Consider the following 14,573-nt stretch of genomic DNA (forward strand, 5'->3'; position numbering starts at 1 on the left):
GCCTTTTCACACTACCTGGCATGGAGAAGGTGCTCAGTGAATGTTTACTGAACTCATAAGATTTAAGGTCCTATGGGCTAGAAGCAAGTTCATTGAATCTAAGCTCATGGGTGTGTTTTGTTAGAATTGCATGTTAAAACAAACTAAATGCCAACATTAACAGTATGGAGATATTATATAAGAATCTGGATTGTTGGTTTCTCTTAAAAACAACAACAACAACAATAACAACAACAACAACAACAACAACAACAAATAAAGCCTGGAGATCTGGTGACATTGGATCAAATTCCTGCTTGGAATTTGACTGGATCTGGGTCCTGCCTGCCCCCTTCAGATAGGATAGTGCCTATCTGTTCACCAGTCCCTACTGGACTCAATTTGTTTTTAATTGAATTACCTTCCTGGCTTTTCTAGGCATCTGAGTTTGTGACCCTTGTGCTAGTGAAAAGCTTAACGTGGGACTCTGTTGTATATTCCCGCCCCCAACAAAAGATATCTTTTTGACACTGCTCACCAATATTTGATAAGCTGAACGTTCACTCTGTTGATAAAAAGGTTTTGAGTGTTAAAATAATCAGGAGCTGAGTTAAAAGCTGAAATAACTTCCTGTGAGTAATAAAATTATTCCAGTCTACATCAAAAAGAAAAAAAAAAGAGTTTATAAGGAAGCGTCTTTGCTAACAAACAGGAAGGATTATCTCTAGAGAGTTGCAAAATAGCTTTGATAGCAAAGCACAAACAGGACCGATAAGGAGAGTTGTCCTCTTAGGTCGAACTTGTCTATTGACTGGAACTTGCATGGCGAGTTGCTGATTAGGGCTATCCTGAATCAAGCACAATGGCCCTTATTCAATGCTTCATGCTTTATGGCCTCATGTTAAAAAGTGATGTTACTGGACGCAATGCTTCCACTGTTCCAACTGTCATAATAGGAGTTCCTATAGTAGAAAATGGCGTTCATAAGCTCTCAGTAGGACAAAGTGTGATATTCCTTCTAGGGTGAGAAACAATTTTCAAAGTTCTTCCTGTCTTTCTCTGGCTAAGTGCATGCTCATATTTTAGATGTCATTGTAAATGTCAGTTTACTCATTCCCTAATCTCCTATATAGATCATGTAATTTCACAAATATTTAATTAAAATTCTGGTGATACTATAATTAAGTATTTATGAAATTATATCACTGACGATACTTTCTCCTGCTAGACTGTGGGAGAAAGTATGTGAATTTGGAAGCCAAAAATGAAATTTCTTGCTTGTACCACTTGCTAACTGTGTGAATTTGAGAAAGTTCCTTAACCTCCCATTTAGCCTCAGTTTTCTTATACATAACTTAAGATAATATTCTCACTTTCTAGCAATATTATTGTCACTTTTGATGGGTTATGAGAACTGAAAAGTATATGTAAAATGTCTGGCACGTAACCAGTGCTCAGGTAACCTGTGGTAATGCACTTTAGTATTTTGTCTATTTTCTTTCCCAGCCATTTTATAATTGATATAGCCTCTTTCATTTATATTTTACTTCTGATGTGATATATCTTAAGTGTTCTTTTTTTTTCATGTAACATTTATTCGTTTCTGGGTTTTTTAAGTTAAAGTATAATTGGTTTACAATATTATGTTAGTTCCAGGCATACAGCATAGTGATTCAGTATTTTTGAAGATTCTACCCCATTTTAGGTCATTACAAAATAATGGGTACAATTCCCTGTGCTGTACAGTAGGTCCTTATTGCTTATCTATTTGATATATAGTAGTTTGTATCCATCAACCCAATACGCCTTAATTTTATCTGTTTTCCTGCTGCCTTCATCTTACATACTCCCTCTGCCTCTAAATGATAAACATATCTAAGAGTGAAGACATCTGAAGGCAACATTTATGGGATTAAATTTTTATTCTAGAATATTCTAGCTAGAAGAAACATCATCTAGCTTTGAGATCAATTAAGTGTTCTTAAGTTCTCTTGACACATGTGAGAAAGGCTAATGCATTTATTCTAAAGGGGGTGAAAACTGGCAACAAGATTAGGTAAATGCTCACAATCATCAGCAAAATTAATGTTTCCAAGCACAGGGAAAATCACATAGTCTCTACTTTCTAGTCTAGTCCTCAGTCCCTTAATTTTGTTCAGTAATGATTATCATCTTCGTCATTCGTCTATGTTCCAGACTCTGTGTTAGGTGCCAGGGCACAAACGTAAAGAAGACAGCCTGAGACCTTGCAGGGCTGACAACCCAGTTAATAATAGGCGACAGGCTGGTGCCCTAATTGAGATGGATTTCACTTCTAGATTTCTTCTAGGGCCATCTCAATGGAGAAGCCCCAGTCAGAACACATTGTTCATCTGTAATGAGACCAACCAATATAATTATCCAAGAATCACTTAAGAGGCTCTAACACATGCTAGATATAGTAGTGTAACTGGTTGTCTAACAATATCAAACTTATTTTTAAATGGTCAGAATTTCATATACAGGTTTATTTGAACACAGTGGTTTTTAATGTCCACCTAATTTACCAGAGTAAATTACTGAGCATTTCACATTCATATGTTAGTTAAATATAAATTTCAAATAATTAAATGAGTAATTTCAATTGTTTACTATACTACTAAAAAGTGAATTATGGGCACCTTGAAACAAATAGGTTTGCATAAAGGGATAAATTCTGTGATTATATACTGAGTAAGGATTACTAATGAGATAGTTTGGCGATAATTTTATCAAAGCCTTTATTCTTTTCACTTTAAAGTATTTTATTTTACCTTTTGTCTAGAATAAAACAAGCATGTTGTATCTTTGATTTTACAAACTATATAACATGAAATGTGAAATATAAATCATTATTTAGAGAGAGTATTTATGAAATACGTTTTTGGCAAATCTGATTTTGACTCTGTAATCAAAATAAAAAGTTAAATAGGCAGAAAACTCTGACATAAGTCACAAGAATATTTTTTTGGATCCATGTCCTAGAGCAATGGAAATAAAAGCAAAAATAAACAAATGGGACCTAATTAAACTTAAAAAATTTAGCACAGCAAAGGAAGCCACCAACAAAATGAAAAAACTACCTACAGAATGGGAGAAAATATTTGCAAATAATACGACTGACAAGGGATTAATTTCTAAAATATACAAGCAGTGCATACTCAATATCAAAAACACCAAACAACCCAATTGAAGAATGGGCAGAAGACCTAAATAGAAATTTCTCCAAAGTAGACATGCAGATGGCCAACAGGCACATGACAAGGTGCTCAACTCACTAATTATCAGAAAAATGAAAATCAAAACTACAATGAGGTATCACCTCACACCAGTCAGAATGGCCATCATCAAAAAGTCTACAAATAATAAATATTGGAGAGGGTGTGGAGAAAAGGGAACCCTCCTATGCTGTTGGTGAGAATGTAAATTGGTGCAGCCACTATGGAGAACTGTATGGAGGTTCCTTAAAAAACTAAAAATAGTCTCCATATGATCCAGCAATCCCACTCCTGGACATATATCCAGAGAAAACTGTAATTTGAAAAGACGCGTGCATCCCCCATGTTCACAGCAGCACTATTTACAGTAGCCAAGACATGGAAGCAACCTAAATGTCCACTGACTGATGATTGGATAAAGAAGATATATATATATATAATGGCATACTACTCAGCCATAAAAAGAATGAAATAATGCCATTTGCAGCCATATGAATGGGCCTAGACATTTTCATACTAAATGAAGTTAAGTCAGAGAAAGACAAACATCATATGATATCACTTACATGGGGAATCTAAAAAAATGATACAAATGAACTTATTTACAAAACAGAAATCAACTTGTAGACATAGAAAACAAACTTATGGTTGCCAAAGGAGAAAGGGGGTAGGGAGGGATAAATACGGGGTTTGGGATTAATAAATGCATATATATATATATATTAGATAAACAAAGACCTACTCTACAGCACAGGAACTATATTCAATATCTTGTAATAACCTATAATGAAAAAGAATCTGAAAAACAGTATGTCTATCCATATGTAGATATATATCTATCCATAGATAGACAAACTGAACCATTTTGGTCTACACTTGAAACTAACACAACATTGTAAATAAGCTATACTTTAATAATTAATAAATTAAATAAAAAATTAAAATTAAAACTCAACTGAAAAGAGGATAAATGGACAGGAAAGACTATTATGCTAGAGCACAAAAAATTCTTGTTCAGCCTCTTGCTAGAATAAATTCTTTACACAAGGGCAGCCCTTCAATTTATATTTTCTCAATTCTGTTCACTTCCTGCTCAGTCCGTAGCTTTGTAATTTGTTTACTCTTGTCATCATGAACTAATTATTTGCCAAAAGGCTCTCAGGATTTTTTTTTCCAAATGTAAAATGGAACGTTCAAGCTTTGGAAAAGTGAAGTTCCATAAAGAGCCATTTTGGTCACCCATTAGGATGCTTGTTTGTGAACTTCTCCCTTGTTACTTACTTTTTTTGGACAGCTTTTTTTTTCCTCTCCATTTAAAAAACTTAGTGAATGCTTCAGTGTGCATTCACAGATTCAGAACATTCTTTTAAAAGCTATAATTTAGGCAGTGGGCAAATTAGAGTGCCGATGCTTTGTAAAGAGCCTGGTTTCATTGCACAGGGCATGCAAGTCTCTTTCAAAGGAGAGTTCACAGTTTTTAGATTTCTGAGAATTAATGTATTAGCCCTTATAATTTGTTTCAGATATTTATTGTATACTCAAATGAGTGTCTAAATAAGGTGAGAATATTCAGATGCAAAGTGAAAAATGTAATTGACTGCATTGTGTCAAGCATTGGGATGTTTGGAAAAACCTAGAAGACTGAGTTTTCATAAAGAGAATTTGGTGATACTTAGGTGCAAAGAACAATCTCTGGTGGAAAATTCATTCATTCACTCATTCATTCATTCATTCATTCAGAGAGTTGGCTTATCAGCAGACAGCTGGATGTTATAGAACTAATTTTGTGTGTGTTACTCATAATGAAACTGCCAATTTATGGGTAAAAAGCCAGTATGAGACTTCCACACTAAAAACAGTAACATCTTTCTGGCCAGAACTCAGATTTCCAATCATCTCCTAACTAATGCATAACCAAGAATTAAAAAAGCAACAAGGTTCCCGGAAAACCAAAATAAAAGTTATAAAATCCATGAATGAAAGCTCAGGGTCTTTACCTGTAGGCAGTACCATAGCTAACAATGTGAGCCTTCATTTAGAGTCTGTTTACTCTTAGATTGCACACAATTCTAATGTTTGTGAATATTTTAAAAATCTCATAGTAGACTTGAAGTAATGGTTTAGAAAGGGATTAGCATTTTACTCATATTCTGTTTTAAAAAAATCTGGGTAAGTATAACATTTAGAAAGATTTATAGCCAAAGTGACTTAATGAAAATATCTTACACTTGAGAAAGTAAACCTCAAACTATCCAGAATACATAATTTTTCAAAATGACTCTTATATGCTCTGGATAACTGAAGTTTTCTATGCAATTTTAGTTTATTTTGTCATCTCAGTTCTAGTAGAGTTTTATTTCATTAGAGTAGAAATAAAATGATGAGCACTATCTAAGGCCAAGGCCTTCATTCAATCTAAGCTTCTGGAAACAAAATTTAGTGCCTGCACTATAAATAGCCATGAAATAACTATAGCAACAACAGCCATCATTATTGTGTGCAACTACATGCCAGAAACTTTACATATATTATGACTAATCCTTGCAATAACTTTAGATGAGTGGAATTGCTATCCCCATTTTATAGATATAAAACTGAGGGTTAGAGGTAAAGGAAATTTCCCTGGTTAACATAGGGTTCAGATCCAGGTCATTCTGGCTCCAAAGCCAGCATTCTTTCCATGGCTGTTTTTCTCTTCTATTCTAAATTTGTGGTGGGGCTCAAGGATTAATTCCCGGATAAGAAAGTTAGCTGACTAGCTTTCAAATATCTACCTCTGAGATAAAGGAATCTGGATTCTCATGTAGCTGACTCAGCATGTAGTTAGTTTATCTCCACTCCTGAAAAAATTGTTCAAATCATAGGAAGCTGTGAGCAAGGGTGAATGTCAGACATGAAGATAGGAATGTTTTATTTTAACAGGAGGCACAATAAAATGAATGGAAGGCTTGTTTTACTTTTAATTGTTATTATTATTATTATTTTTTTACCACTAAAGACAGTTTTAATCTATATACTAGATTTGCATCTCATTTCCAAGATAACATTTGACTTTCCTCATCAATCTGTATTTACCTTTCTCAGACTCATGCAACCAGGGGCAATAACCAGGTGGCCAGTGGAAGTGGTGGGAGCATTTTCAACAACTGCTCACAAATTATTCTGGCTGTAGGGCAGTGTAGGGACAAATAAACAGAGAAGGAAGGGGGATAATGTTGCAAGGTTCATTCATTGTGCAAACAGCTTCGCTGGGGTACAAAGTCCTCAGCACCTACCTCCTCCCACATTTGAAATAGAACCTGCATGGGACATTTTGAAGATTACCCCTTCATGCATGACATTGCTGAATTCCCGAAGCAGCCATCTGGAATCCTCATAAATAGGTTAAACGGTTGTTCACTGTGTCACTGCATGCTGCCTCACCCAGAGTCTTGCCAAATTGGATCTTTAAGATGCCTGGAATTTCACAGTTACTGCTTTATTGTTTTCCCTCAAGCCGAAGATTAAATGATAATGCTAATAGTCCTGGGGAGGTTAGTTCATTGACTTATTGTCAGTCATCTATACCTTGTCAGAATGGGTTTGATAACAATTTACATAGGAAATAATACATGTAAAGGCCACTTTCTAATCCATATATTTTCAGATAAATATTAAATTATTTGGACATATTTTTAATTTTTTAATTGAGATGTAATTGACATATAACATAGTTTGGAAACATTTTGATTGAAGAATTACCTTTACTGTCATAGCTAATATTTATCAAGTGCCTATTGTATGCTAGGCATTGTTCTAAGATTTCATGACAACAAACCTATATGAAGTAGGTATGATTATCATCCCCCTTTTACAGATGAGAATGATGAAGCACAGAGATGTTAAGTAACTTTCTAAAAGTCACATAGCTAATAAGTGTCTGAGTCAGGATTTGTACCAGGAATCTAGTTCCAGAACCTACATTGTAAACCACTGTCCTACTTAATTCTTCTCTTCAAAGGTATAATGGCTGAAACACGTGGGAAAAAATGATTTGTGAATCATCGAAGGTCTGAAGTTTATTATACCTTTAAATGTTATTATACCAATATCTATTACAATACGGATATAATTTTCTTACATCAATTCCTAACAGAACTCCATCTGCATATTGTGGTCTGAAACATCAACATAATGGAAATAATCAGAACAATATCAACAACAGGCACTTACTGTCCTGTGGCTGATGTGGTCACTTTATCACCATCATGGTGATCTTCACCATCATTGTCATCATTATCATCATTATCACTGTCATCATTTATTCAGGGCTTACCAGGTTCCAGGAACCATGTTTAGTACATTACCTAAGTCATCACATTTGGTCCTCAAAGAAATCTGATAGAGTGGGTATAACCATTCCCATTTTATAGATGAGAAAAATGAGGCTCAGAAATGCTAAGATCACAGAACCAGAAATTGTAAAGCTGGAATTTGAGCCTAAATCTTCCTTCAAAGCTTATGTTCTTAATCACTTCACTATGTCCAAACCTTTAATATTCCTTTCACTACTACTATCACCACAACCACCACAAAATATCACTTATTAAGTATCATCTTTGTGCCAGGCTAGCCCTATGTCAGGCTAATCTTATGTCAGTATTTCAAACTATGGCTCGTGGGCCAAATCTAGCCAGCAGCCTGTTTTTTAAAATAAAGTTTTATTGGGACACAGCCATGCTCATCTATTTATATACCATCTATCCCTGTTTCTGTACTAAAAGGTAGAGTTGAGTAGTTGAAACAGAGATTCCACGGCTCACAAAGCCCAAAATATTTGCAGCCTGGCTCTTCACAGAAAATTCTGCAGACCGCCACCTTAATCCATCTAACAATATAGGCATCACCATTCTCATTTTGCAGGTGAACTTATTTGAATTCAGAATTAGGTAACTTGCCCATGCAACTTTTAAAAAATAAGGAGCTAGCAAAAAAACTGAGGTCTAGATGACTCCATAACTTTTTCATTTTCCTCTCTGAAATCTATAAAAGCAATCATTTTTATAATTACCAGTTGCAGGAAAGGAGATTTCTCTAACATGGTTTTGAATGTTTGGCACTGGTGGTAAAGAGTTGTACATTTTCCCTCATCAGAAGGATATTAAATTCCTCTTACCTTCTGAGAATTTACTGTACTTAATTCCTTGAGGATGGATGCTTAAGGGCTTGTCTGCCTTATTCTTAAAGTGAACTTTCATGATGTCTCCAACTTCAGCATATAAAGTAGGCCCAAGAAGTCCTGTGAAAACAAGGATTTAAAATATGTCTGTGTTCAGGATTATCAAGACAGAGCTGCTAATAAGCAAGAAAAACATGCAGAAAACCCCATGGGTGATTGCTGTTATTCCTCCCAGTCCTGAAGTTGACCTAGTTATCTTCAACCTAGAAGTCTATGCTAGCTCATTAACTCTGTGTTACATGCAATCAGATAAGGACAGGAAGGTAGAAATACATGGCTTGGGCCCAAAACCAGTTAAGAGAGTAGGAGTTGGGGAGGGTACAGATCAAGTGGTAAGGTGCATGCTTAGCATGCATGAAGTCCTGGATTCAATCCCTAGTCCCTCCATTAGAATTAAATAAATAAATAAACCTACTTACCTACCCTTAAAACAAACAAACAAACAAACAAAAAACGGATTCTCAAGTCCATTCATTAAAAAAAAAAAAGACTTCAAAAAAGAGAGAGAGAGAGACTAGAAGAAATAGTTCTGACCATGTCCACCCCATTCTGACCCACTGTCATTTCTGGGGTAACTACTATCTTTGGTCAAGAAAAGAGGGATGTTCATTTTCATTTATACAGGGTGATGTGAGGGAGGTTGACTGACTTCTTCAGATCTCTCTGAAATGGGAGACCTGAGAGACCTAAATGAAGCAAGGGAGCAAATCAGACAGTTCTCTGGCCCTGTGGGAAGTTCAAAGTCCCTGAGGCAGAAGTGAGCTTGATGTATCCAAAGAACAGTCAGACAAACAGTGTGACCAGAGTGAGAAGAGTTGGGGTTGGGTGGGGGTGCACATCAGGTAAGGAGCTATGGGCCATGATAAGGACTTTGGATTTTCTTCTAAGTGGAATGGGAAATCCCTGGAGCTTTGTGCAGCAGAGAGATGTGGTCTGATATGTTTTAAAAGTTCATCCTAAAAGAAAAGAGACAAAAAGTTCATCTTAGCTGTTGTGCAGAAAACAGTCTGTGTAGTGACAAGAGTGGAGCAGATCAGGTGGTGTAGACAAGAGACACCAGTGTATTAGGCCAACGTGTGTAGCAGTGAAATGGTGAGAAGAGGTTGGATTCTGGGCATTTTGAAAGTAGGGCCAGCAAAATTTGCTGAAGGGTTGGATGCAGCACTTGAGGGAGAGAGAGAGAAATCAAGGATGACCCCCAAAGTTTTTGATCTGAGCAACTGAGTAAATAATGTTTTCAGTTACTTAGATGGGACACACAGTAGAGATAGCAGGTTGGGGTGCAGAAATCAACAGTGAGGTGTCATTTACTATAAGCCAGGCGCTGGGCTAGGTTCAGGGGCCACATGGATAAATAAGACACAGTCCCTGTCCTTAAGGAGCACACAAGCTTGTTCGGAAATAAGACATATGGTAGAAGCTACTGCTAAGATATGGGCAAAATGCTACAGGAGCAGAGAGGATGAAGGACCAATTCTCTCTGAGGAGTTAGGGGAAGAGGTGATATCTGAGTCAGATTACTGACCAATCATATACTAGAATTTCGCGAAGTATAGTTCTTGGATTCTCTGCATCAGAATCACCAGGGGCAGTTTTAAAGGCAGATTCCCAAGGACTATCTCAGACCCAGTGAATCCTCTGAGTCCCTGGAGGTGGGGTTTGGGAATGTGCATTTTAAACATGAGTGATTCTGATGTCCTCTAAAGCTTGAGAACCTATCACTCAAAGCCCTATTTCAGACAAGTGACAGGAATTGACTGTTCTCACTTCCAAGCCATCCATAACCTCTTCTGGAGTTGGCTTCTGCCCATTAAGAATCACAGGAGCAGGAGAAGGAAATTACAGTAGGCATGGAGTTCAATGGGCATTTGTTTGCATTGGTGGTAATTATAACAAGGCTTCCACTTATTGTCCCCCTTGATATATTCAAGCACTCTACATCCTTACATTAAACCCCCCAGTAAATCTTTAAGGTAGATATTAAGATCCTTATTTAATGAGGAAACTGAGCCTCAGAGTTTTAAATATCTTGTCCAATATTACGTAGCTAATTAGAAGCAAAGCCATGATTTAAAATTAAATCTGTCTGATTCTAGATATTGAGCTTTTAACCACCCCTTTGTATTGCACCCCCCACCTTGTATTTATTCATTTATTCAACAAATACTAACTGATCACTTCTCGGCCTTTTGGCTAAGATTAAGTGTAGTAGCAAATGCTAATTCAGTGCTTACTTTATCCTAGATGTCAGAATTGCAACTGTGAGTAAAATAGATACAGCTTTCTAGAGCTTATAAAACAGAAGGAAAGACAGCTTTTAACAAATGATCACACAAATATTTAATTGCAAACTGTGGTTTGTATTATGAAAGAAAAGTACAGAATTCTCTGAAGAGATTTGACGGAGGCATCTAATATCTTAGAGGAAGAGAGGGGACTAGGGTTGGGAAATACTTCCCTGAGGAAGCAATGCATTAACTGAAGTCCAAAGGCAAAGAGGCTGAGGGATGGACAAGGGCATTCCAGGGAGTGGGATTAGCATGTGCAAAGGCCCTGAGGTGCCAGAAAACTTGGCCTATTCAGAGAACTGACAGATAACCATAGGGAAGGTAGAGCTTAGTAGGTAAGAGAGACAGGCAGAAAGTGAAGCCAATGGCATGGTCAGAGATACAGTCACACAAGGCCTTTAACCTAGGAGTATCTGGAAGCAGAGGTGCGACATGAACCATATATTGGTTTTTAAATTTCTGGCTGCATTTGTGGAGTATGATCTGGGGAGAAGCCAGAGTGAACATTGAGAGAAAAGATGGAAGGCTCCAGGAGAGAATGTTGGTGAGTACTTAGTTTAAGGTTAGGGCACTTGGGATACTGAGGAGAAAACATGTTAGGGAGCTGTTTAGGAGACCAAACTGTCAGGACTTGATGGATTGGATATGGGGTGGAGGGCAAGGGAGATCACATTGCCATGGATGGCTGGTGAGGTTCTGGCTTAGAGGGCTGGGAGGATGAGGGTGCCATTCTCTGAAATGGAGGACATTGTGGGAGGGTTTTGTTTGTGGGTGTGGCAGACGGGATAATGGCCTCCAAGAGAGGTCCGTGTCCTAATATCTGAGACCTATGAATATGCTACCTTATATGGCAAAATGGACTCTGGGGATGTGATTAAGTTAAGCATGTTGAGATGGGGAGAGTTTCCTGGATTGTCCAGGGGACCCGATGTCATCATAAAGGTCCTCACAAAAGAGAAACAGGAGGAACTAAATTACGTAGGAAGATGCTACCCGATGGCTTTGAAGATGGAGGAAGGGGCCATGAACCCATGAGCATGGGTGGCTTCTGGTAACTGGAAAAGGCAAGGAAGCAATTCTCCCCTAGAGCCTTCAGAAGGAACAGAGCTCTATAAACACCTTGATTTTAACCCAGGGAAACTCATTTTGGACTTCTTGCCTCAAGAACTGCAAGATAATAAATTTGTGTTGTTTTAAGCCACTGAGTTTGTGGTGATTTGTTACAGCAACAATAGGAAAATAATTTCCTGCTAGCAATGAGAAAATACGGTCTCTGAGATAGAGGTCCTGTCTTCACTGACTCCTGTCTTTCCACCCACTGTTGTCTTATTCCTTTCACTGCACTCCCAGTCCTAGAGTTTATACTGATCTCATGCCTGAAGCTTTTTGTTTGTTTTCATGTTAGTTCTGCACAGGACCATGGAGGCCACATAATTTAATCCTCATTTTAGAGATGGTTACAAAGCTTGGGAAGAGGGGTTGGGGACAGTGGCTTGCCTAAGGTCCATCAGTGATTGGGTGGCGTTTCTGAAACTAGGTCTCTGAACTCCTGAACCAAAACTTTCTTTATCACCTTCTGCAGGGCAGGTCAGACCGTCCTCTTTCCTGGAATAGTCACAACATCTACACCATTTTCCATTCCTGGTCACATCTGACTCCACCAGCCCACTGACCCCTCTCTTCTGGCTGTTACCCTCAGTCCTAGCTCCCAACGGAAGCCCTCAGTGGCCACTCCCACCTGCCTGGAATGCCCTGGAGCCCAGTGGGAAGCCGACTCTTCTGTCACATTGTGCACTGCATTTTGTTGCCATGGTTGCTTTGCTTGGTTGATTTGTTTGTTGGCATCACATGGCTGCAAATGCCAGATGCCCAGAGTAAGTCTCCTAAGTTATTTAACCTCTTACAGCAAGTAGTAGTTTGGAATATTTATTTAGCCTCCCTTTCTGCTTCTTCAGACTTCAAGCAGTTTTTCTGAATGCAGATCACATTCCTTCATGCATGTAGGCAAACACATGGCTGAATGTTGTCTGAGCTGCCGTTTAGTTCTCATCAGCCAGATGGTCTAAGACCTTTCCCACCCTCTCCTCAGTGCCCAAAGCCAAACTGGGGAAAGAAGTGGCCTATCTTTAGATCCTAGGAGGGTAGCACAGCCTGTTCCCAATTTCACGCAATTTTGGAGTTGGAGAGGGCTACAGGAGGTCAGCTAATCCAATTCCCTGCTCTCAGGTGAATAATGAGTTACAGAACACAGGGCAGCCCATGCAGCTGCTGTGATAAAACCCCTTTTGGGGCAAACATTTCATAATCTTCCTTGAAAATACACAGAGACTCAATACTAGCCATTTTAAAGCCTGACAGTATTCCTGAAAAAGAGCCTGGCCCCTCCACCTGTCCACATGTCCATAAACCTCACTGGACAGGTGTCTTCAGATCTCTAGTCTTGCAGCCTATCCCCACCTGCTACTACAATACCTTCTGGGCTCTTGCTGCAGAAATGGGCACATGGCTAAAATCATACCCACCAGTTGGGTGGAGCAGGAAACAAGGGATTAGGCAACAGAATGCGGAAGGCCACTTAGTCAATGGCAGTGTTCACACCACATCATATTAAAAATCTGAGGCTTTTCCTTTACACCAGATTTGCCTCCTTATATCCCCTACTATAGGGATACAAAGATGAGTAAGATACCACCCCTCTACTCCAGGGGTTCATAATTTAGCAACTTTGCGAGTTCAGGAAGAGGCTGCATAAAAAATGGTTGTTAAAATGGCTCAGAGTTCACATAAAACAAATATGAGGTTCACAGGGGTGGACAGAAAGGTAATATTTTAAGTGCCTCGTGCTTAAAACATAAATCAGCTATCAAAGTCTTACTTCTAACGGACGAGGTTGAATCAGGACACCACTGCAAAAGTGAATCATCTCAAAAGATTTTGATCACAGTCCTCTCCTCTTCCAAAATTATCAGTGCCTCTGTATTGCTTAACAGTCTGCAGCCTGGCAGTGGTCCTTCAGTGGCTTATTGCGCTCAGCACAACGGTGGGCACAGCATAGACATTCAAATTCAGTTAACTTGGCAAAAGTCACAAAAGGTAGAGCTCTAAATATCTGCCCAGTTCCTCTTTTCCCAGGCCTAATGAATGTGTTTCCCAGCTCATTTTCCCTTTACCCGCCTACAACTTCATTTAATTAAGCAGTTCTTAAGTATCTATTGTACACACTAAGCTTGAAGCTGGAGCTATGAAAACGAATAAACTTTGTGACGGAGGACAGGAGATCCTTTAATTTCCTGCCCGAAACTACAAACTTAGACTTATTAGTCATCTTGCTAGTAAAAGGTCACTCACTGGCCCCTTGCCCAGCCCCTCACGCAGACCCTGATGAAGGCCGTATCTCTTCTACCTCAGGCTGATCCAGCCCAGCTTTGAATCCCATCACTTCCTGTGCCTTCTGAGCCTGGATCCATCAGTTGTTCTCCCTCAGATGTCTTTATCTTCTCCTTTTATATTGAATTCTTCCCTTGAGCACTTAGATATTTTAAGTCACTCTCATTCTATTTTTTTTTTTAAACTCTTAAAATACTCTTAAATCCCTCATTCCCTTCCAGAACTACCCTGCCTTTCCTCCCATTTGGAGCCGAGGTTCAGTAAAGAGTTATCTATGTAAGTTCCTCCTGCTTCCATTTCCTCATCTTCCATTCTTTCTCATTTCCATTCACCAAGAGAAGTGGCACCAGGGAAACCAGATAAACAGTTTCAAGGAGAAAGACATTTCCCAGTAATGTCAAGTGTAAAGAACTGGAAGTAAACCATTGGCTCTGGCATCTCAGAGGTCATGAGTGCCCTTTTTTT

At 38.5% G+C, this 14,573-nt stretch overlaps 1 protein-coding gene across 1 annotated transcript in view; it reads right to left on the reverse strand.

The window, feature by feature from the left end:
- F5 (coagulation factor V) overlaps positions 1-14,573 on the reverse strand; it is a 63,383-nt gene that overhangs the window by 43,126 nt on the left and 5,684 nt on the right. Inside the window, exon 3 of the mRNA XM_010953837.3 lies at positions 8,371-8,493. Within this exon, the coding sequence (XP_010952139.3) occupies positions 8,371-8,493 (123 nt within the window). The remainder of the gene's footprint in view (positions 1-8,370; positions 8,494-14,573) is intronic.

The sequence above is a fragment of the Camelus bactrianus genome, chromosome 21, assembly GCF_048773025.1.
Source record: "Camelus bactrianus isolate YW-2024 breed Bactrian camel chromosome 21, ASM4877302v1, whole genome shotgun sequence".
Lineage (NCBI taxonomy): Eukaryota > Metazoa > Chordata > Mammalia > Artiodactyla > Camelidae > Camelus > Camelus bactrianus.